Source organism: Lissotriton helveticus, chromosome 1_1 (assembly GCF_964261635.1).
Source record: "Lissotriton helveticus chromosome 1_1, aLisHel1.1, whole genome shotgun sequence".
NCBI classification, from domain to species: Eukaryota; Metazoa; Chordata; class Amphibia; order Caudata; family Salamandridae; genus Lissotriton; species Lissotriton helveticus.
The window spans coordinates 425,584,366-425,605,352 of NC_136057.1; the positions used below are offsets into that span (position 1 = coordinate 425,584,366).

Here is a 20,987-nt window from a genome sequence, read left to right on the forward strand (position 1 = left end):
GGATGCACTTTAGGTGGTTAGTGTCGGAGCTCTGATTGGAGTCTTTGGATTTGGTGTGGGTTCTGATGCAGTCGAGTTTGCAGGAGTGGCAGGTGAAGGGTCCATGGGTGTGTCCTGGGGCGGTTTGGTAGCAGTTTGGTAGGCGGCCGGGGTTAAGGGCTGAGAGGGTTGCGGCGTCGTATGTTATGCGGGCGGAGTGGATTTTGTGGGGGCCAGGGGGTCTGGCGCTGGGCGCGGTCCAGGCGCGGACGGGCTTACCTTTGGCGCACCTTCGGCGCGCATGGGGCGCAACCGCTGCGCGTGAACGCTGCGCGCAAAAGCATCTGTCATAAGTGGTTAGTGGAGGGGGGTGGGGCGAGGGAGGAGCAGCTGGGAGGCGGGAGCGGGGTGGAGAGCCGGGCTGCGAGGCACAACAACAAACAAAATGGCAGCAAGCCAAAAGCGAAACAGGACGAGATTGGGGCACAACTTTAGTTAATTAAGCGCTATGAACTGGGCAGCAGTCAGGCAACAATTATCAGAGCAGGCAAAGCGAGTGGCACAGTAAATAACAATGGCACAGTAAATAGCAAAGCACGGTCTAATGGTGAAGCGCTACGATCACTTAATATTCAGCAGTGCGAGCAAGTCTGGCAATAAGCGCTACGATGACAAACAAATTCTAGCAGTGCGAGCAATGCGTCCAATGCGTGGCTACGATACCAGGTGGAAGCAGGGAGCAGCAAGGGGAGCGACCGCTTCTGAGAAGCTCAGGACGGTTAACTGGACCTGCCCATTCACCTTCGGAATTTGAAACCTAGAACTTTACAATACAGAACATAACGAATCAGGGACTCACTTCTAACTTCCCCGTTGCTGTATTACTCCCTGTGCATAAGCGTGTACGTAAGGCACTCAATATGTCCTGGAATTTCAAATGGAACACAGCCAAAACCAGCGTTGCACTCATCTGTTTTCGCATTGAAAATGTGGAGACTTTGACAAGAAACTGTCTGCTCTCAGTTTTAAGAGCTAAAACACAAACAATTGTCAAAGCAATATAGAAAAGGCAGATGGAAACTACAAAACGAGCGATTTTAAAGGTTTATTGCAATATATAAAAAAATATAGCAACATAAACTGGATGCAATATTTGTATACACATGACCACTTTGCACACTCCAGAAATTTACGCCCGTACAAAAATCTCACTCTGTAAAACGTGTGAGTATATTACAATAAAAAGGGTTTTTTACAAAAGTGTCCCTGCATCCAGGCATCAAGATTAGCTAACATAGCTTATATTGAAGTCTCACGTGTTCGCATCCTGAACGAAAAATATATACATAACATCCTTCCAGATTCTGGAAACCATAAATAAAGATGTCAGCGGGAGACACCCCAACAAAAAAAATTACAAAAATCCCACAAAAACAGGATTATCTAGCATCACGTACAACCCCGTACAGATAGCCCAGTAAATGAGCTCTGTTTTAAAAGTTAATTGTAATATTCACATGTACAAACACCTCAATAAAGTCACTGAGCTTTATACGTCTAAATAAAATACTGCTGGATTGGAGATACCACAATGTTTCAAGTAGGGGAGAGACCACTTGGCCAAAATCAATTATATTTTCGCAATAATTACATTTGTAAAGTCACAAACAAATTGATTTTCAGGTTTTGTAATGAAGGCCTGCAAATAGCATACAAAAATTATAGTTTTTTGCTTGCATTGCCCCTCGTGGTCTGCATTTCCTGCGCAGCAGAGAGAATGAACACTGTAGAAAGAGGCGACCAATACCAGGGACATAAATGAAGGCCTTCTGGAGGGGGGTAAACTGCTGCTGATAAAGCCCTTCCATTTGGAAAGAAGTTTAATTAACAGTGTGCTACACTTGAAGATCTTCACTTACTGTGTTAAAGGTGAAAGGGCACTCACTTAAAGAAGGTGGTGAAACCTGTACAAGGCTTTGTGGCGAATTCGCATTTGAATAACTAGGTCTTAAACAAGGCTTACAGTGAAGAAGGCTGCATTTTGCTCCTAACACTGGGTTCGTTCATTAACTTTACGAGCCTTGAAAAAAATAAAAAAAAGGTTAAGTTACCAGTGAAAACAAATCCTCCACTTGTGATGCCCATTTCTGTGTTCACCTCTTAGTGTAAAACCGTATAAAGTGTCAACAGCATCTGCAAGTGCTTTTTTTTAATGCTCAAATAGGTCTTACTTCCAGGCAAGTGTTTTGTAAGACAGAAACAAAAACTTCAACTTATAACAGCTGAAATTAATTAAAATCACATTGGTACATATATGCAAGTGTATCTCAGTACCAAAGAAAACATTCTTGATCATGCGAACATAATGTACAATGATATCCTTTTGACAAATACGCAGTACATTCATTCTTAGACTTCGGTCATTGATTTTCTCAATAAGGCACATTATCATTGGCGAGCAACTTTAGATGCAAGTTACAAAGCTCTTCTTGGACTCCATGTGGGGCTTTGAGGAGGCCCTAAAAGTCAGCCACTTCTGGGGACTTATTTCCCATGTAGAGCGGACATTGAACTGAACTGCAAGCCTGAGTGGACTGTCCCTTCTGTAGCAGCACCAAGAACGAAGAAACGATGGAATGGAAAATCACAAGTACTAGTGGTTAAGACCGATTGGAGCTAGTGTCTCAGACCAATGGATGCCAGTTAACAAAACACTGAAATGCCAAAATGGGCACCGTAACCAGTTTTAGGTCCTGTAGGTCTGTAAACCGTTCTATGCAACTTTTCTGCTTTGCGTCTCTAAATGGAGCTTCTTGAAGGCACTGAAGAGGACTTTCGAATTGGGAGTTTGTGGACAACTTTTTTGCTCCGTGGAAAATATACCTCGATTCAGCGTTTGTTTTGGCACATTAATATTACCTGTGAAGAAAAAAAATATAACATTAGCTTCTATGTATAATCTAAGTATTCCACATCAATCCTAGCATTGACTTTGCAATAGGGAATCAGAAAAGTAACAAGTGTAACCAACTGTTGAACTGTATTTTAAAATGACCCACATGACTCCATTTAGTGTTGCCATGCTCTCGGCAACCTGGTGAAGAATTGCTTTCCACGTCCCTGTTGAAACTTGCACAATCCTCCCCGCTCCTGGTGGTTGAGCCGATTCCAAGAAGCGGCCTGTGTGCCTCACCCGCCCCCAGTTGTGCCAGAGACTCCGCCACATCCTGTCCATTGTTGGCAACTCAGCCTGTCACGACCAACTGCCCTGTGACCACACCAACTGATAGAGGAAGCACGAGGCTGTGCCCCATGACCACACTAGTTGGGCAAGGAAGCACGGGACTGCGTACATTGTGCAATCAGATACAGATGTCCCCTGGCCACGATTGCACCAGACAAGACTGACTAAGAACTTGTCAGATGAGGAACTTATCTGAATATGGAACCTGTACTGTGCAAATGGGCGTGGCTAGCGCTATAAATAGGTGTAGGCTGCAGAGTAAAGCAGCAGTCTCCGCAGGATTGTCTTTGTACCATTCTGGGACCCTGTCCTTAGCTCAAGCTAATAAATAACTTGCTTCCCTCCACAGCTGATTGTCCTGGTCTCTTCGATAATGTATTTATGCAAGAAGAACCCGTAGATTCCACGGTGTCCCCTACACCGCTGGCTTGGACTCTCCTAGTGGGGAGGGGTCTTCAAAAGCCGGTTCTACACAACCATCAATATCATCAATCTACCATGTCAGTTACTGATCTCAAAATTCCATATTACCAGCCCATTATAATTGTGAAGTGAAATTATTAACCAATATTATGGATTAAATCAGTGGTAAAGGAACATCAGAGCTAGCTTATCAATGAAACAGTACATGTTTCTCCAATGGAAGTAGGGAAAGGCTCCTTCTGCCACAACTTTGCTTAAACTTTGTCTGTCAACACTAGGACAGTTAGATCAGTCTTGTGCCAGAACAGCAACCTACCAAGCGCTTTGCATCTCACCATTGCACGTGTGTGGTAGCAATAAAGCTACAGTTTGCACCACAACCTGGAGAGCCCAGTCAACTGGAGACGGTCAACATTGGAGATCATGAGGGGGAGGGGATGTACACACAGTGTTCAAACCTTTGGACATAGGTAGGTACATACGTACATAAGTATTTTCAATGTTGACCTACTCAAGTTCCCCACTTCAGTTTCTCTTCCAATTGTAGTATCGCTTATTGGTTACAAATGTACCGGACAAAGCACCAGCACAGCTCCAGCTCATGTCCCCAGATTTAATTGCCCCAAATGAAACCACTCCTTTGGCATGATTTCACTCCTTTGGCAGTAGTCCAGCCTGGAGTACATCATCATCTGGAATACTGGGGCTTCTGTAATAGTGTCATTTAGGAGTAAATACACAGAGTGCTCTGATTAAAGCGGTGCATTGTAGATGTCCAAATATTGTTACCCAGCCAACCTTTCCACTCACACCCCCTCGTCCCACATGAATAACCCTAAATCCATAAGAAGCTAGGGTGTATATTTCCACATCAAACTGAAAATATTAGACAGACAGAACACCTCACGCACCCAAAAGTGCAGATATAACATAGTACGCTATCACGATCACAGCATAACTCCAGCACGCATTAAACACAAGGGAAATGCATAAAGAAACAATACATTGGCGGTTGACAATTTGAACAGCGTTGTTGCTAGGTTTAACCACACTTAAGGGCGTTTAGGAGTAAATTAAATATTCGGGACATTGTTATGATAGGAAAGCAACGGGCTTCAATTATGTACACCTGAACAAAGATTGGTTCAAGTTTTTTTTCAAGATTCTAGTTTAGATTTATTGCATAATATGAGCCAACAGAACTACTTCGAGCTTTTGATTAATAAACTGAGGGTCTTGAGGAAAAAGAACCCCCCAATAGTGGACTCTTGAAACATTAACAATGTTGCCTACGGGGCCACCCATATCGGAAGAAATATGGTGTTAGGACTATATAAAATAGATGTGGCTTTCTAGGATTGGGGAGGCATCCTAACCGACCTTTGTGTGCTCCTTGGTTATGGTGCATAACAACTGCCTTTTATAGAATTCTTTTGATGACAGAATACAGGTTAATAAAAACGTGTGCTTTTAGTTGCTGTGCTCATTTTTTAATGCATGTTTGTTGGTCCCAAAACCTGCTCAAACTTGATAATTGTCAACTATGCCAATGGCACAATTTCATTAGGTTGAGATGTCTGAAGAGTGCTCCCAGTTCTGAAAACCATCTTACCTTGAAGTAGGGCCATGTCCACTTTTCTTTTCTTCAGTGGGATATTACTGGAAGATGAATCTGCTTTTTTCTGTATTTCTGTGAAATAAAGCAATCGTAAGTATGTAACAGAGTTGTACCAAGAAAGTGCAAAACAATACGGCAGTACTTTTATAATAGTGGAGGTTTAGAACAAGGTACACGAATTACATAAATTATAAGTGATACTGTTACAGTACTCTGCAATTACTTTTCTTGATGCAGGTTTATTTCCCTAGTAGTATAGTAATTTACTTCTGAATGGTCTTGCAATAATGTTTAGTAGGTTAAATGATTTTCCCATTGGGGCAGTATAATTTGTATTGCTATTTATACTCTGCAATATGCGTGCAAAAAAAAAAAGAAAAGAAAATGCATTTGCAATGCAATAGGTCTCGCATTTGCAAAGGTTTAAGCTATTGGCATTTTATTGATCTGTTTTGATAATTAACACAAATAAAAGGCGTGGTCATTTACAATGCCAATAACTTAAACTCTTGTAAATGTGAGACCTAGTGCATTTCAAAGAAGTGGCCGCAATTAACCCGTGCTGATTGGAACGTGAAAGCGTGCAAGGAGCATAAAATGATACAGGAAAGCATGTTGTGCCTGCAGTAGGAGAAACTTAAAGAAAATAGTGCTAACAGGCTAATTAAGACATACCGTGTAACAACCGAAGTAAAAGTGCCAGTGGGAGGATACAAATTAAGACGAGGCGGCACTAAGGAGGGACTAACAAGCCTAATAAGGAATCAGCAGCAAGCCTTTACGAAGGACAATGACACAAGCCAATAACAAATATGGGCGGAGAGTGGGCGGGGCTTCAAGTCAAGTCCATACCCTAATACATGCCTCACTGGCCAGGCTCGACCTAAAAAAACAGCACTAATCAGTAGTTGCAAATTCCAGATAATTTTTTTTGCTTGCTGGAACATATTGGAAGGTTCGGAACAGTTAACTGAAGGATAAGCAAAGCCCAACATAAGCCATTGTGAAATGCTAGTATTCCAATACATGGCTCGAAAAATCCACTCGACCGCTCGCATTTGTGAGATAAATTTAATAAGGGCTAGATGTTCTTAGGTTTTACTCGCCCTTTCTAGCGAGTACGAAGACAAATTAACTTTTGTCCTCCGTCTCTGAAAACGGAGCACATGACAAGATAACAAGATTTAAAGGCATTTTTATTGCTCACAAGGTGAATGAGCAATAAAGATGCCAGTAAATCTTGTTATCTTTTGACACATTTGTTGCTTTCAAAGACGGAGGTCAATGAGGTTGCAGTTAGGTCGATGAGATTTTTCAAGGTACTAGACCTGCATGACTAGTACTATTTTAGGGGTTTTTCGAGCCCTGTAATATTCATGAATGGCTTACCACATGCACAAAACAGGTTACACATATGTCAGTATGTTCTGAGGTAGTCAATGTGAAGAATACAGTATACAACTCGCTTTAAACTATCTGGAGCTCAAGGAAAGGTGTATTGGTATATAATTGTGTTATGTCTTACCTTGGTGTACATTTGTGCAAAATTATCACCAGTATTTCAGCCCCTAAACGCAAAATGTCAGCAGATGTGTGACTGCACCCATTCACTACTCAAGTGATGCTGGTACATAGTCTATGACAACTTGACCAAAATTGCTCAATCATTTTTACCAGTCTCAAAGCCAAATAAAGAATGCTTGTGAAGAGCCAGATTCACAAAGTCAGGCTTAAAAATATGGATATCTACTCCTATTTTTAGGTCTCGCCTAGGCAACGTTTGGGCTGTCTCTCTGAGACATTCAGTATTCAAGATATGTACTACCGCACGCGTAGACGCAGGCACTGTAACAATATACTCGACACGTCATGGGAGTTTTTTAACAGTAGCTTAGGAAGGGCGGACATAGGCATTAATACGCAGTTCCGAAATTTTCCAAGCAGTCAAACAGAGCAAGACTCATTGTGAATATACTTCAGCAGTTAACTGGCAAGGTTCAATTATTAGGAGAAGTCTAAAGAAGCTTATCCTAAACAGCATCATGTTGGTAAAGTCCTGAGGAAGACACGGACATGTGTCGAAACGCGTAGACAGGAAACCATCTATATATCATTTTTTATTAGCATTCATTATATTAATTAATGCATATGCTACAATGCCATAATGTTTTATCAAATGTCATGATTCATTGTTTTTATCAAAAACGATCCCATGTATGTAATTAAAATGTACTTTTGGTGCTAAAACAGTTGTGTATCATTTAATTGTGTGGCCAATTTGCCATTGTTCATGTGCTAGTAAGTAGTGTTTGTTGCCTGGGTTGTTTATCTACATATATTGTTTTCCCTGACCCAGGAATTTGATCCTTTTCAGGGGGTTCTTGTTATCTCACATAAGTATTCAAGATATGGGCATGAAGCACCACCCATCTTTTTAATTGCCTTTGTCCCGGTCCTTTGTAAATGGTGTTTTTTGATTTGGTATATGCTTATTAGTCCCTTCTTAGTACCTCCCTCTCTTCAGCTGTTACCGCCCATGAGGACTGGCCCCGTTACTCGGTATGTTTTATTTACTGTTACTGAGCACTATTTTGTGAGTTAATGTCTTTTTCGATGTAGCCGTAGCAGTCACGGCCCACTCTCCCTTTCCTGCAACTTGTTCTTGTTTTGAGGTGAATTGGGACGCAGCAGAGGGAAATGTCCTTTTTTTTATATTATTGCGCTATATTTTTGTTCAGATTGCGTTGGGTTTAAATTGCATTCTGATGCTGAAGAGGTAAAAAAATGTGTTTGTGTACTTTTACAATGCCTTCAGCTCATTAGGAGCTTCATTGCATTGAATTTACAACACCCACTGATACAGTATGTAGGCCACAAAATTGATTAGTACACATAAAATTAAAAACGTATAGTAGGCAAACCACTGATTGAAAAAAAGTTTTTAAGGGGAAGAAGCAGGAGCCGAGGTTGGCAGTAAAAGAGGCGCAGTTACTGCTAGCCCTGCTTCTCGTAAGCAACAACTATAAGTACAAAGTGTGTGTTTTACGCATCGCTTGCAGGTTTTCAAAATACATTAATAAAAGGCATAGTCATTTAGAATGCCAATAACTTAAACTCTCAAAAGTGCAAGAAATATTGCTTTGCAAATGTTTGTTCCTCCTGCATTTGGGAAGATTGTTTGCAAGTCTAAAGACCACTCCTGGATATTTATTAGCAGTCCTACTGGAAAAAGGCTATCATGTGGATCTTTGACGAGGTGGTAAATCTGCAGACAAGTGGAAATATGCATTTCAACATTTAATTTTGACCTTTCCTCCAATCCACATGTAGAAATTGAGAAATCCATTTGCCAGAACCTCCTAAATTGTGGCTATGTTGCCTAGGCCCTCTTACCCTGCTAGAATAGTCACTTGAGCCATTCTCATGAGCACATTTACAAGTGCTGTCATGTAATAAGAGCTACTTATGTTCAACGAATATCATCCCAAGCTACTATTATAAGAGCTGTGATAGTGCAAGTTTACATTAATGGCCATTTACCAGAAGTGATCACCACCGTGCATAAGGCACAGTTGCCAACAATAAAAGCTTTGCTAATATGGATGGCCAAAATATGATAGAATGTCCACCATTTTTTTCCCCAAACACCAGCATAAATTATGAAAACATGTTTAAATCTTGAATACACGCGTTTAAATTTTAGAGTACATGGTTAAGCTTGTGATTTAGTAGGTAGGGTTGCACACAGGAGAACTACTTACAGGTAGCTCGAGAGATACTTGCTGGAGAAGCCTGATCTACAACCATACGATTGTCTGGGTGTTCAATACATATTGCATGATTACAACTACCTCCTATACAAGATGACAATCTTCCTATTGAGCCGTTAACCATAATCTAAAAAAGCCACTGGAATTATGCGATTTTTGCGGCTTTGTGTTCCGCATAAATATGGATATGCAGCAATCTATACGTTGCTACATTTCTAGCTTAAACAGATCAACGGTTTCTTAAAATGCAGAAACATGTCACAGTGGGAAGCCCTTCGCAAAGGATGACTGGTTAAGATAACGTTTTTTTCTGGCTGTCAAAATGATACTAATGAGGTGAAACCTTGGCCCCAAAGTGTGAACATGTAAAAAATATATAATGCCACAATAACAGGGTAATACAAACCTAAAGAGGGCCAACTTATTCCGCATAATTTGCCTGAATTATTATTTCAGTGGCCCGGTCCATTAGTAAAATTCACCATTCTCTTAATCAGGAACTGGTATAAAACAGAAAATGCCTTTTTGAACACCTAAGTTACCAATGGATGCAAATCAACATTTATAAATGGGGACCCTTTCAGTCCAAGACTGCAATATAGCGAACATGACGTGATGGGTAAAGATATATATAGCTACACACACTTCTTTACCTTCAGATAAAGGGTCATCTTGGCTAACAGGTGGTCTGGCACCTTCAGGTTCATCCTCTGCAGTGTGGCGTCCTAGAAGCTCTTCGGGGCACAATTTAAATTCAAGCACCTTCAGCTCTTCTGCAGGGGTTTCAGGCTTCTTTGTTACAATGGGTTTAGAAGCTTTGAGAGGCAAATGATTTTTAGCCGAGTTTAGGTAGTTAAAATTTACAAGCTGTATCACTCCGTTTTTATAGCCAGTGAATGCAATTCTTGTCAGAAAGTGTTCACCAATGGATTCCATTGGTTTTTGGGGAGCTTTTTTAGGATGCTCGGACACATTTCCCCCCAAACTAGCTTCAGTTTTCCGTTTCCCACCTTCTTCCAAATTCTCGAAGGTTATAGAAGGTTTTCTATATTGCACTGGTTGCTTTGCTTTGAGGTTTTCCCGCGCCTTTTGAGTTTTCTTTACTCCTGTATTTTGTTCTGCTTTCCTGCGCTGAAAGAATTCCTGCACTGAAAGGTTGTGCAAATGGTCTGCAGCCGATACTGCATCATGAACTAGTGTGTGTGGGTCTTTGGGCTCTTCACAAGGTTGCTTTGCTTTGTGGTTTTCCCGCGCCTTTTGGGTTTTCTTTCCTCCTGGGTTTTGTTCTGCTTTCAGGCGCTGAAAGAATTCCTGCACTGCAAGGTTGTGCAAATGGTCTGCAGCCGATACTGCATCACGAACTAGGGTTTGTATGTCACTGCGCTCTTCACGAGCCCCCTCTCCTAATCCCTGTTTTTCCCCAATTAGTCCCCTGTCTGTCACTAAACAACTGCTATTGTCTGAAAGTGCAACTTGGACATCTTCCCCGAGTTTTGTACTATGTACATCACACTTATCCGAGGAAAACACGCACTTTATACAGCCATTTTCTGACACCTTGATTTTCTCATCTGACAGCTGTTCCTTAGCCGTTTTTTGACACACTTTATTTTTATTGGCTTTAGGTTTCAAAAAGTCAGTTTTAACAATTAATCTGTTCTTTTTCTTTTTCTCTTTAGGCTCCTTGTGTTTTTTTGGTGATCGGGACTTATGGTCAACTTTATGATAAGCTTGGGTGTTGCGTAGATGTTCCTTCAATGTACTGTCTTGGTAGCCATATGCAATTTGAGCTCCTCCAGCAGTAGGTGCGGTCACATGCTGGAGCCTTAACACATTTTGTTCACCTTTGCTTTCGCATGTCCCAGTCTTTCTGGCATCTGTAGAGTGGTAAAGGTTTTGCTCACCATGCAAGTATTTCACATTCTTGGCACTATTAACCCAGTCCTTTTTTTGCCATCCAACACTAGTCTCTGGAAGGCCGTTTTGCAATAGCTTGCCTTGGTGAGTCAATTGAAATGTTGCTGGATCTTCTATTTTTTCAGAGTTAGCATTCATTTGTGATGAACTATTCACATGAAGGTAGGAATGCTCATTGGTTATGTGGTTTACAGGTTTCTGGTAAGTGGCATTATGATTAAAGGGAATTGTTCTACTGTTAGCCGCCATGTTATTCAAATAAAATCCTTTTTGCTCACCACTGTAAACGGATAGTAAGAAATTGGAAACTGGCTGCATTGTGTCCATGCCAACACGCTCCTTAAAGCTTATTTGCTTGGAGTTGGCACTGGGTACATTTGTCATAGTTGCACTTTTCCTGTAGGAATCACAAGGGGGTTGCCTAGCATTGGCTGGGAAAAGGAAGCTTGGGTGTTGAGAATTTAATAAAGCAATCGATGGTTGTTCCAGAGAACACAATTTCCCACACTGCATAGAATGAACGGCTCTGTCACTTTTAAGCCCTGGCACCAGTTCTAAATCTTTGGACTTAGGTTTACCTTTTTCTTTCTCCATTGTGTCCCCGTCTTCAGGATCAATGTCTGGAGAAGGACTACTGCAATCATTATTGAACTGCAACTCTTTTACCACTTCTGCTTGTTTTGTTGGTTGGGTCTTTTCAGCCTGGCCAACTACTTGAGAAGAAACTGTATTCTCTTGATCTGGCTGGGGTTTTCGCAGCTGTGAAAGGCTACTTCCATCTTGGTCTTTTTCTGAAACTTCACTTTCTTCAGAGAAAGCTCCAGTTTCCATTGTATCTATTCCAAAAGGAAACATTCTTAGAAGCTCAGACAGTTGAGAATTTAGATATGGTTCAGAAGAAGCCTCATAGCCATCTGGCATTTCATCCTGAATGCTGTCAGTCATGTTTGGCATTTGCTCTTCAAGTTGTCCTTCATTCCTACAGCTGTCTTTCTCTGTCTGACTCGTAATTGGATTAAATGAAAGATCACCCTCATTTGCTCTACTTAGTTCAACAAATGTCTCTTTATGTAACGTGTCCAGGACAGTTTGCTCTGGTTCTGAGCTGGAAACCAAAACCTTTTGGTTGGAGCCATTAGATTTCCCCACTGGACTGCTTTGGTTTTCTCCCGTACAATTCTGATCTAGATGTTGCCGCTTAGGGGATGGTTCAAGAACTTCTGCTTCACAGGTCTTGTTTTTGACATCCATGGTTAGGTTTCTTTGTAATACCACCAATCCTTCTGATTCAATATTGGTCTCTTTTGATTGTTCAAGCGGATCAGCATCAAATATTTTTGCCATTTGTGAATCATAAAATGTACTACCTTCAACAAGTGTGCAAACGCTGGATATTTGCAATTGCTCTTCACATGCACCATTGACTAGCAGCAAGGGATCATCTCCAAATTGTAATTCTGGCTTCTCTTGGCACAAAGGACTGGCTGGAGGTGGAGTAAATTCATTGCTTTTTAATTGAAGCAAAGGTTTTGTGGAGTTCAGAGCTGGCACAGACCTTTTAGCCTTACCTTGGGAGACACTTAGTTTTGAATTTAATGCACATGCCATTTGTATAATTTTCTGACTGCCCGGACAGTTTACTGAAGCGTCTGAATCCAATATATCCAGCATCGTGTTAACTGAAGATATATGGTCAATATTTCCATTTGTTGAAACAACTGCCAGTTTCCTTTTTCTTTGTTGTGACAAAGGGCCTCGAAGAGCTTCTTGAGGAGCGGGATACATTCCATTCCTTGGAGGCACGTTTTCTTGGTCTTTACTGGGACTTTCTGACTTGGACGGTGTTAAAGGATTAACAACAGCAATTTGAGGTTCAGCAGTCTTTCTCATATTTATACCAAACAGCTCAGGCTTACGCACAGTTACAGCACGGTCAGAACACCGATTACCAACATCCATGCTAGATGCAGTGTTTGTTTTTTCATTCAGGAATACTGCTTTTTGTGATTTATTCAAAGCTTCATCATTTTGTTCACAAAGACCCTGAGGTGGCAAAGTTGGTTTTGGATCTACATCTCTGCTGAGCTGTTGTTCATCTGACCCATCAATACTTGACACCATCTTATTGCAAGGGCCAAAATTGGATGAGTCTTGGATTGTATCACTGGGTTCTTGTTTCACAATGATGTCACTAGGCAGAGATCTAACCTGCCCAGTTTCCAGCTGCGAGACAATAGTGCTTGTAACACTTTCCGAAGCAGTAGATTTTGAATTGGGACTAGGCAGATTAGTGTCTCTACCAGAAGTTTCATTTTGCCTCGGATTACAAGTCTGATCTCTCGCACTATACGAAAGAGACTCTTTCTCCATTGGATTGCCATTCCTGTCCGGTACAGTACAAAGGTTTGAATGTCCACTTTGAATGTTGGTTTGGGTCTTGATAGCACCTGCAGACTGTCCACTTGCTAAGGCGCACTCTTTGTGTCTTTGCTCGGATTTAACACTGTTCCTAAAATCCGAAGGAGATTTTGGCTTTTCAACACTTTCACATGACTTCTTCATCCCCTCCGACGTTTGATATGCATTTCTCAAATAATTGGAAAATGGAGTAGAGGGGGCTGGTTCATTCTGATCCTGGGCACAATGAGAAGAGAGTACAGTCGATGTTGGAGAGCTTTTGACAATTTGCTGACCATTAGCAAGCATGCACAGTCCTGTGTTGCCCATGGATGTCGGATTGACATAGTTTTCCTCTCGAGGACTGTAGCGGTGCATCGGCTGGTTTTGCTGGCACGCAGTTTTATAAGATGGAAGCGCTTCAGGATTCTGATGGATTGTGGCAGCATGTGTGTAGTGCCACAGAGCATTCACGTAGTCGTCTTTTGCACCCAAGACTTTCCTAGGTAGTTGAACCATCGCTTCACGTGACACGTCAGACTTCTCAGTGTGATTCAGAGAATGAACCATACTGTTTGGGAAGCCACTGGAACCATAAACAGAATAGTTTCCCAGTGCCGGCACTGCGTCCATGTGGTTGTGTGCGTTAGCAGGAGCACTAGTGTACTCGTGTCCATATCTCAGCACACGCTGGATGAGGTCAGTGCAGGCTTGGCTTGAAACATTTGAACCAGTGTCCTTTGGACTGATAGATGTATCACTGTTTGCATTGTGAGGTTCACACGGTGAAAGAACGTCATTGTTACAACCATTTTCAGTCGCCGTTTTCTGAGGTTGTTGGTGCCAGTCATAATATGGATTTGGAGCATTGGAGTAGAGGTTTGGCTGATTTTGCACACTTTTATCTGCCTGCTTATACGACTGCTTGGGCTGCAGCAGTTTAAGTACTGCCTCTGGGAGCTGGACGTGCCGTTGGTCTTGCTCTGGTGTTCGACTTTGCATTTGTTTAGGGAGGGACTCTCCATGTTGGGGATGCACTGAATCATGGTTGAACGTCTGAGTTGACAAATCAGAGGACAGATTAGGGGGCCATTCACTCTGTACATCGTAAGACATCTGAGAACCCAGATGAGAATATGGTGGAGGCACCTGCATGTTGGAGTTTTTTCCTGACACTTCTCCTGCATTTGGGAAAGGGGCATGCCCTTGCACTTTTTGATAGGCAGCAGCTGGCTGGAAACTGAACTGTCCATTTATTGACTGAGGAAGAGTAGAAGTGCCGTGCTGATAATAGGCAGGCATATAACAGTTTTTCTGATTCATGTATTCTAAAAACATATCGTTCGTACTCCGGTTGCATTTTTGGTTAGAGGATGCCTCTTTCAAAATACCTGCTGGATTACTTACTTGTTGAAATACTGTTTGACATGCATTAGCATAGTAGTTTTGAGTTGCATACTGCTGTGATTGAACATGCTGCATGTTCGGCACTGTCCCAGGTATGGATTGCGATGATAAAACAGGCCCACTCCTCTGATAGAACTGTTCGTTGGAGGGGTATTTAGAATGGCCCAAGGGCATGTTTTGAGGTGTGTATACAATAGCCCCACTGGAGATGTGTGGAAAATACTGCTGACTGCCAAAAACGTTCTGCTGGTTACCAACATGGGCAGCTTTCACGTTACACTCCATCTTATTTTCACGTTTGCTTTGGTTTTTTTCACACCCTTTTTTGACCATGGTGAAATCTGAAACAAAGTAGAAAAAACATTATAAACAATTGACTCGCACATGTAAAAAAGCAATGCACTTGCAAATTCTGGTTTTACGAAGTTATTTCAATATATAAAAGCATTTACATTTAGGGGCAGCGTATATTACACTTGACCCAATCAGACTCGAATCGCTATGAACTCTACCCAGCACATCATGATCCCCACCAGTTACTGCCATCCCTACTCTGACTCCCACTGGACTGAAGGGAAACGTCGAGCATATCCAGCCGGGCACAGCCAGAGCAGGGGAGGGACATTCCCGAGTTCAGATGCAGGGCTTTTCTTTTAAGCGGACTGAAATAAATACAGTAGATTGAGCCCATTAACGTAAATGTGATGTGTGTAGAAATGCTCCGTGGGCTGTGTTTGCTGTATTTAAACTCGCTTGCATTCACAACCGTATGATGTACCGCAAATGGTGTTGGTAAAGAGCAAAACCGAAGCTACTTAGCGATGTTTGCTCTACTTTTAAGCATACACAGTTCTGGCACACGAAAACGATTTGATGTAAGATTATAAACTATAAGATCCGCGACAAGGTTTGATCACCATTACATCCGCGGAAAGAATGCTGAAAAGCGGCAGAAATGCTTAATGTCGGACTACAGCACAAGACAAGTTTTACGTTTGTGTAATTATCGAATCAAATCGATAATTCCCAAGTGGAGTTCGGGGACGAAACTGAGGACTCATTCACAGTAGCTCAATGACCAAGGTGTGTAGTTTTAACAACACGATGACCCACCAATGTCCAGACGTGCAGTGAAGCACACCAACGAAAACGTCGATTAAGACTTTTTTTTAATCCTAGGCTCAATTCTCGACTTTAATTAAATATGTATCAAGTCCACTAGCTGTTTTGACGACCCAAATCAACACTTTTAGGCAAGTGATGGCAAAGCAAATGGGTCTAGTCTTTCCATCCTGGTATGCTTATTTTTGATTGCAAGAGGAAGCAACAGAAAGTGCCTGCCTAGATGCTGCAGCAACAAAGTAAATTAAAAATTACAATAACCTTAATACAGTTTAAATACAAGAATACAAAAATGAAATAAATTTAAATTATCGAGAGAAAAAAAATACTGATTCACCAGCTTTGGCAATGTCACTCATTGGTTAAAAGAGCCAATCAGAGGGGGACTGTGCCACTGCCCCGGAATATTGGTGCGAAAGCAAAATATTACTGACGACACACGCCAATTGATGAGGAGGGCCGAGGCAAAGCCTTTCTATGTGTGCATGCATTTTTTATAAGACTAGAATAAGGATTGTCTAGGCCAATCCTTACAAATGCTCTGGACCCCGAGAACATGGAAACAACACTATGCACTCTATTCACCTCACCCAATTTACCTTTCAGCTATAGGGCCATGATTTTGATACCCAAGATATTACTTTTGAACCGGTTTAGCACTTTGCCAGCGGTAGTATGATTCCCTGCTCTAGGTTTCAATATGAAAACCAGATAAGCTGCCTGACAGAGCTTCAACAATGTTTTTAAATTATTCACAGACTAACCTAAAAACACTTCCGTAGACCCAGATATTTGAAAATAACTATGATCAAAGAAGGTAACACCTAGAGGAACTTTACTGTAAAAATGCAACCCGGTACCTTCATAACACGGCCTTGCACGCCATTGCTGCTCATGCTTTCCTGAGCGGCCAGAGGATGGCTATTCTGTACGGCCTCTACCTCAGCATATTCTGCAGCTCAAAGCCGCGCCCACTTCCAGGAAAGACAAACGATAAGAATGTTAATTAATAACCCGCCCATGGACACAGCAGAAGGGGGGGATTCACGAATCTAGCCAATTAACAGACATAAGGAAAATAAATTACTTTCACATGCGAACGCTAGTCATCAAATTATGTATCGCTTTCTAACTACGAATTAGGCAAACTAAGTAGTTGAATTTTACAAACTAAACAGTTATCTTTACATTTAAAAGTTCGGGCACATTTCTACTCCGTGCATAGGACATGTATGAGTGAACAATAATGCGATATTTCCACTGCCAGTTTCGCCGGTCTGCAAACAATACCAAGAAAAGAAAATTTCGAGAAAGCATTCCTAAACTGGTAAAACTGAAACACTCCTCCCTGCCTGTGCTCCCATTAAATGTATTACCAACAATTGCCGATTCATGTAAAGACTCAATAGAGATAGAAAATGCTCAATGTTTTCCAATTGAGGGGCACAGCAAGCATCCATATGTTGAAATTGCAAGCCGAAAATAAACCCATGGGTGTTTACTTCAGCCGCGCCCGCAATATCTCGAGTGTGGGTGGATCTAGTTTTGTGTAAAGTGCTTTATATGTATTATTCAAGGTCGTCTTGTATAGTAAGGGGAAGCAGACATGTCACAACCGCAAGGGAGGAGTGTAACTGTAGAACCAGCCCAGCCAAGTCCTCGGGACCCTCTTTGCATTGTTCCTTCCAGTTGTAATTTGACCCAGGAGGCGGGACTTAAACTGAAACGTGACACATCTTTTAAACAGGAATTGGCATCATAACTTAAAATGCAAAACGTTGAGGCAGTTAGGGCTCGTCCCTAAATTCTTAAAATTGAGAGGATTTCTAAACAGTCCATGTTCCACTAGGGTATATAAAAAAAAGTAGAGCCTTCTGAAAAGGCATAGACGTCCACATTTTTTATTTCCCATCAATACAAATATATACATTTTATAAAACTCAAATGTTTAATAAAAAACACTCCTGAGGAGGCATTAAATCAGTGTACATCGTAAATTTACGCTATTACAACACAACAAAACTATGGTTGGAAATGACCTAAAAATAAAAAATAATTGTTTGATACCATGGACCTCAAGTCTCACAAAGTGTGTCACCGGGTCAGAAGGGCTAGAACAGGTACACTAAATGTGACGTTAGTAATTGCTCTATTATTTTATAATTTCACTTTTACCACTTCCCTTGTCAGCACTAGGCTGATAACAGCTCATGATGGGTTATCATATAAGCCAATTTGCTCTTTCACATATGATTTTTTTTTAAACTGGAAAAATCTGCGAGGGAGGGGTGGGAAAGGAGTTCACTGACAATCTTAGCAATCACATTAACTTTTAATCATTCGAAATTATTCTAGATTCAAATTACAGCAGACTTAACAGTAGAATGTGTGGTAAAGTAAAATTAGGTATGAAAAACAAGCGCAACTGCCTTTAAAAACCAACAGAAACCATTTATTTTTACATCTTTCCCCCTTTTTATGGTTGTACATATTAGACCACAAGACCAGGTTTGCTAAATAGCAAGTATACAATGTTAACAAAATGCGTGGTGTATAACATGATCAGTTCCACCACACCAAACACCATAAAGGTAAGGGCCCCAGGATATTGGAACAAAATCACCAAGAGGCGGTGCTTGGAAGGAAGCCGTGGGTAAGGCGTGTCCACAGCTAAATCCTGCAGTAATCATTTCCTCTTCCGGTACTATATAACCCTAAGGTAATGTGTCTAATGAGAAACCAAAATGTGCTTTTTAAAGCAACCTCTTAAGCCAAACTAAAACGGTTAATTTTTATAACTAATACTAGCAGTGCATTTAGATGCTTGGGGATCTGCACGGCTGTTTATAACAAGGGTATAACTCGAACGATATTGTTGGATAGTTTGTCTGCCATCTGTGCATCTTTCCTTTAACTATGCTTTAACAGATTTAAAATTCGGCCTGCACATTTCTCAGTTAAACATGTATTTACTTAGTAAGTGAAGATACGGTTTAAGCAGCAATATCTGGTTAGAAGAAACTCCGCATAAGACGAATACCATGGCCGTTATAAATAAGAGACAGCAGGAGGTCACCAGTTGTCATTTCTATATTAGTTGTTGGGTGTTTGCTATACTTAGAAAAGCAAGTGTGCCCCAAAAGCATTTAGAGTCTATCCCTCAAATAATTAGTTAACCTTTCGAATATCAAATTCGTAAACCACGTTTATTAACTTTGCTGTATTAAAGCCAACGCTCTTACATCTTTGAATCATAGGGATTAATTACTCTTGCAATGCCAAGGATTTTTTTTATCGGCTCAATATAGTGTGGCACACGATGATGGACTTAGTTTTCCGTCCACCATACAGTGTAAACTTTTACTACCTGATGGAGAAAGAAAACCATTTACTTTTTGTAAAAACAGGTTAACAACACCTATTGCTCGCCCAAAAAAAAAATAGACAGCAGAATGGTACGTGTAAATACAAAGCGCGAAACATGCTTTTATCGAACCCGACAAAGGGGTCGCTGTTGCACTGCTTCGTGCGATTGTAGTCATGCTGTATCGCCAGTAGAAGGCGCTGAGGCAAACTCTTAGAAGGATCCATAAGAAAATAAATGCGTCGGTTTCTTCGTCACTGCTGGATAGACGGCAGTCAAATATTAGAATCCGGTCCTTCCGTCCAAAATATACAGCCCAACCGAAATATAAAGCCCGACCGAAATATACAGCATTTCAAACTAGAATTCCCGCCAAAGTATTCACAGCCCCAAACTGAATGACGTTTCGTTAACCCCCCCAAATGGAAATTGACGAATACGTCCTTTTCCACTAGCAAGAACAATATCCACTGCAGCTGTTGTAAGACTGAATGAAGGACAAGCACTGTCGGCTTCATGTCTACCGGTCTTTTCTCGGCAGACCTAATTCTGAAGCACAGAAGCCCGACCCGCAATATAACCGCAACGTTAAAGAACATTAGCACAGGACAATGACCGGGAAAAGTAAAATGCGGCATTAATATTAAATACATTAAAGAGATCCAAACACGGTCGGCTCACTGCAGGCAGTTTTTACGTATGCAGCGAGAAGGGAGAAGCAATGTTTGAACAGTTGCCGGCCACTGAAACCTGAGCACACAAGCCCCACGCAGCTGCATGCAAGCGTTTCTGCTATATACTTACAATTGTTTGATGCAAAAAGAATATGTTGCAGGCATCCACAGTCTTGGAAGAGAAATCCCACGCATAGTGTTGAAAAATAAACAAGCGCACGCCGCAATCACAGCTGTATTTCCTCCGGGTTTACGCCCCCAAACCAAACACACCGCCCGCGTCCTCAACAGCTAGGGCAGTGTTTCGTCCCTTGGGCGATCTTTGTTTAGGGCTGAAAAGAGGCGGAGCTCTACGCAGCCCGGTGGCCAATGGGCACGAAAGGCATCAAATTTCACCTTTTTTTTCTCAGCACGAAAAATTTGTATTGGCGTCGAGTCGCGAGCTGCCTACAGACTGCTGTCAGCTTCTGCGAGTCGGCTGCGGCGGTTTGACCGCAAACAGACATTCTCGGTACCACAGGGAGCTGGCGCGATCCAGTCTTTTCCGGCCATATGTAGAAAAGCCAGATCTTTCCTTTTGTATCTGCTATTCTCCTGTAGCAGTTTTTCATGGACAGTGGCCGTTGGTAAATGCTTTCACATGTTTTATTTTTGTCCATTTCGTCATTCGCGAGCGTGTTCGTAACATTTTTGGAGCGAGACAACCACATCTTCTTTTTAAAGGTTTTGAGTTGTCCCTTTTTTTCTCGTTATGTCTGCCATTTACGCTTACATGGTGTGTCTTCGACTGCCTCCTTCCTATCCATTTGCCTGAGGAAAGAAGAGAAGGGGCGGCTGCCTACTTTTGCATGTGAAAGCGGTATCTGGAAGAACATCTCGAGAAAGTGTCTCCTGCTCAATCATGCAGAACTGCGCATGCGGGCGCCATTTTCTAGGCGTGACTCTTCTTTTGGAAGTATCCAAAAGGCGGCCATTTTCAACCTTATTAAGGTGGTTTCAGAACAGTATTTGCTTGTATTTTAGTTGTACACTATATGATATCAGTTCATTTTCTGGTGGTTTTATTACATGG

The 20,987-nt window shown here is 41.6% G+C and overlaps 1 protein-coding gene across 2 annotated transcripts; it reads right to left on the reverse strand.

The window, feature by feature from the left end:
* Positions 1 to 1,070: 1,070 nt before the first annotated feature.
* On the reverse strand, positions 1,071 to 20,403 carry LOC144810523 (uncharacterized). Of its 2 annotated transcripts, none has more exons than XM_078673791.1 (4): positions 20,046 to 20,403; positions 9,688 to 15,096; positions 5,259 to 5,336; positions 1,071 to 2,898 (listed from the first exon to the last, which is right to left on the reverse strand). In XM_078673791.1, exons 2-4 carry the CDS (start codon positions 15,086 to 15,088, stop codon positions 2,753 to 2,755), a joined length of 5,625 nt encoding a protein of 1,874 aa, XP_078529917.1. In that variant the 5' UTR covers positions 15,089 to 15,096; positions 20,046 to 20,403; the 3' UTR covers positions 1,071 to 2,752. The 2 variants fall into 2 exon arrangements, with proteins under 2 accessions (XP_078529917.1, XP_078529918.1); XM_078673792.1 differs by lacking the exon at positions 20,046 to 20,403 and adding an exon at positions 16,738 to 16,831.
* Positions 20,404 to 20,987: the final 584 nt, after the last annotated feature.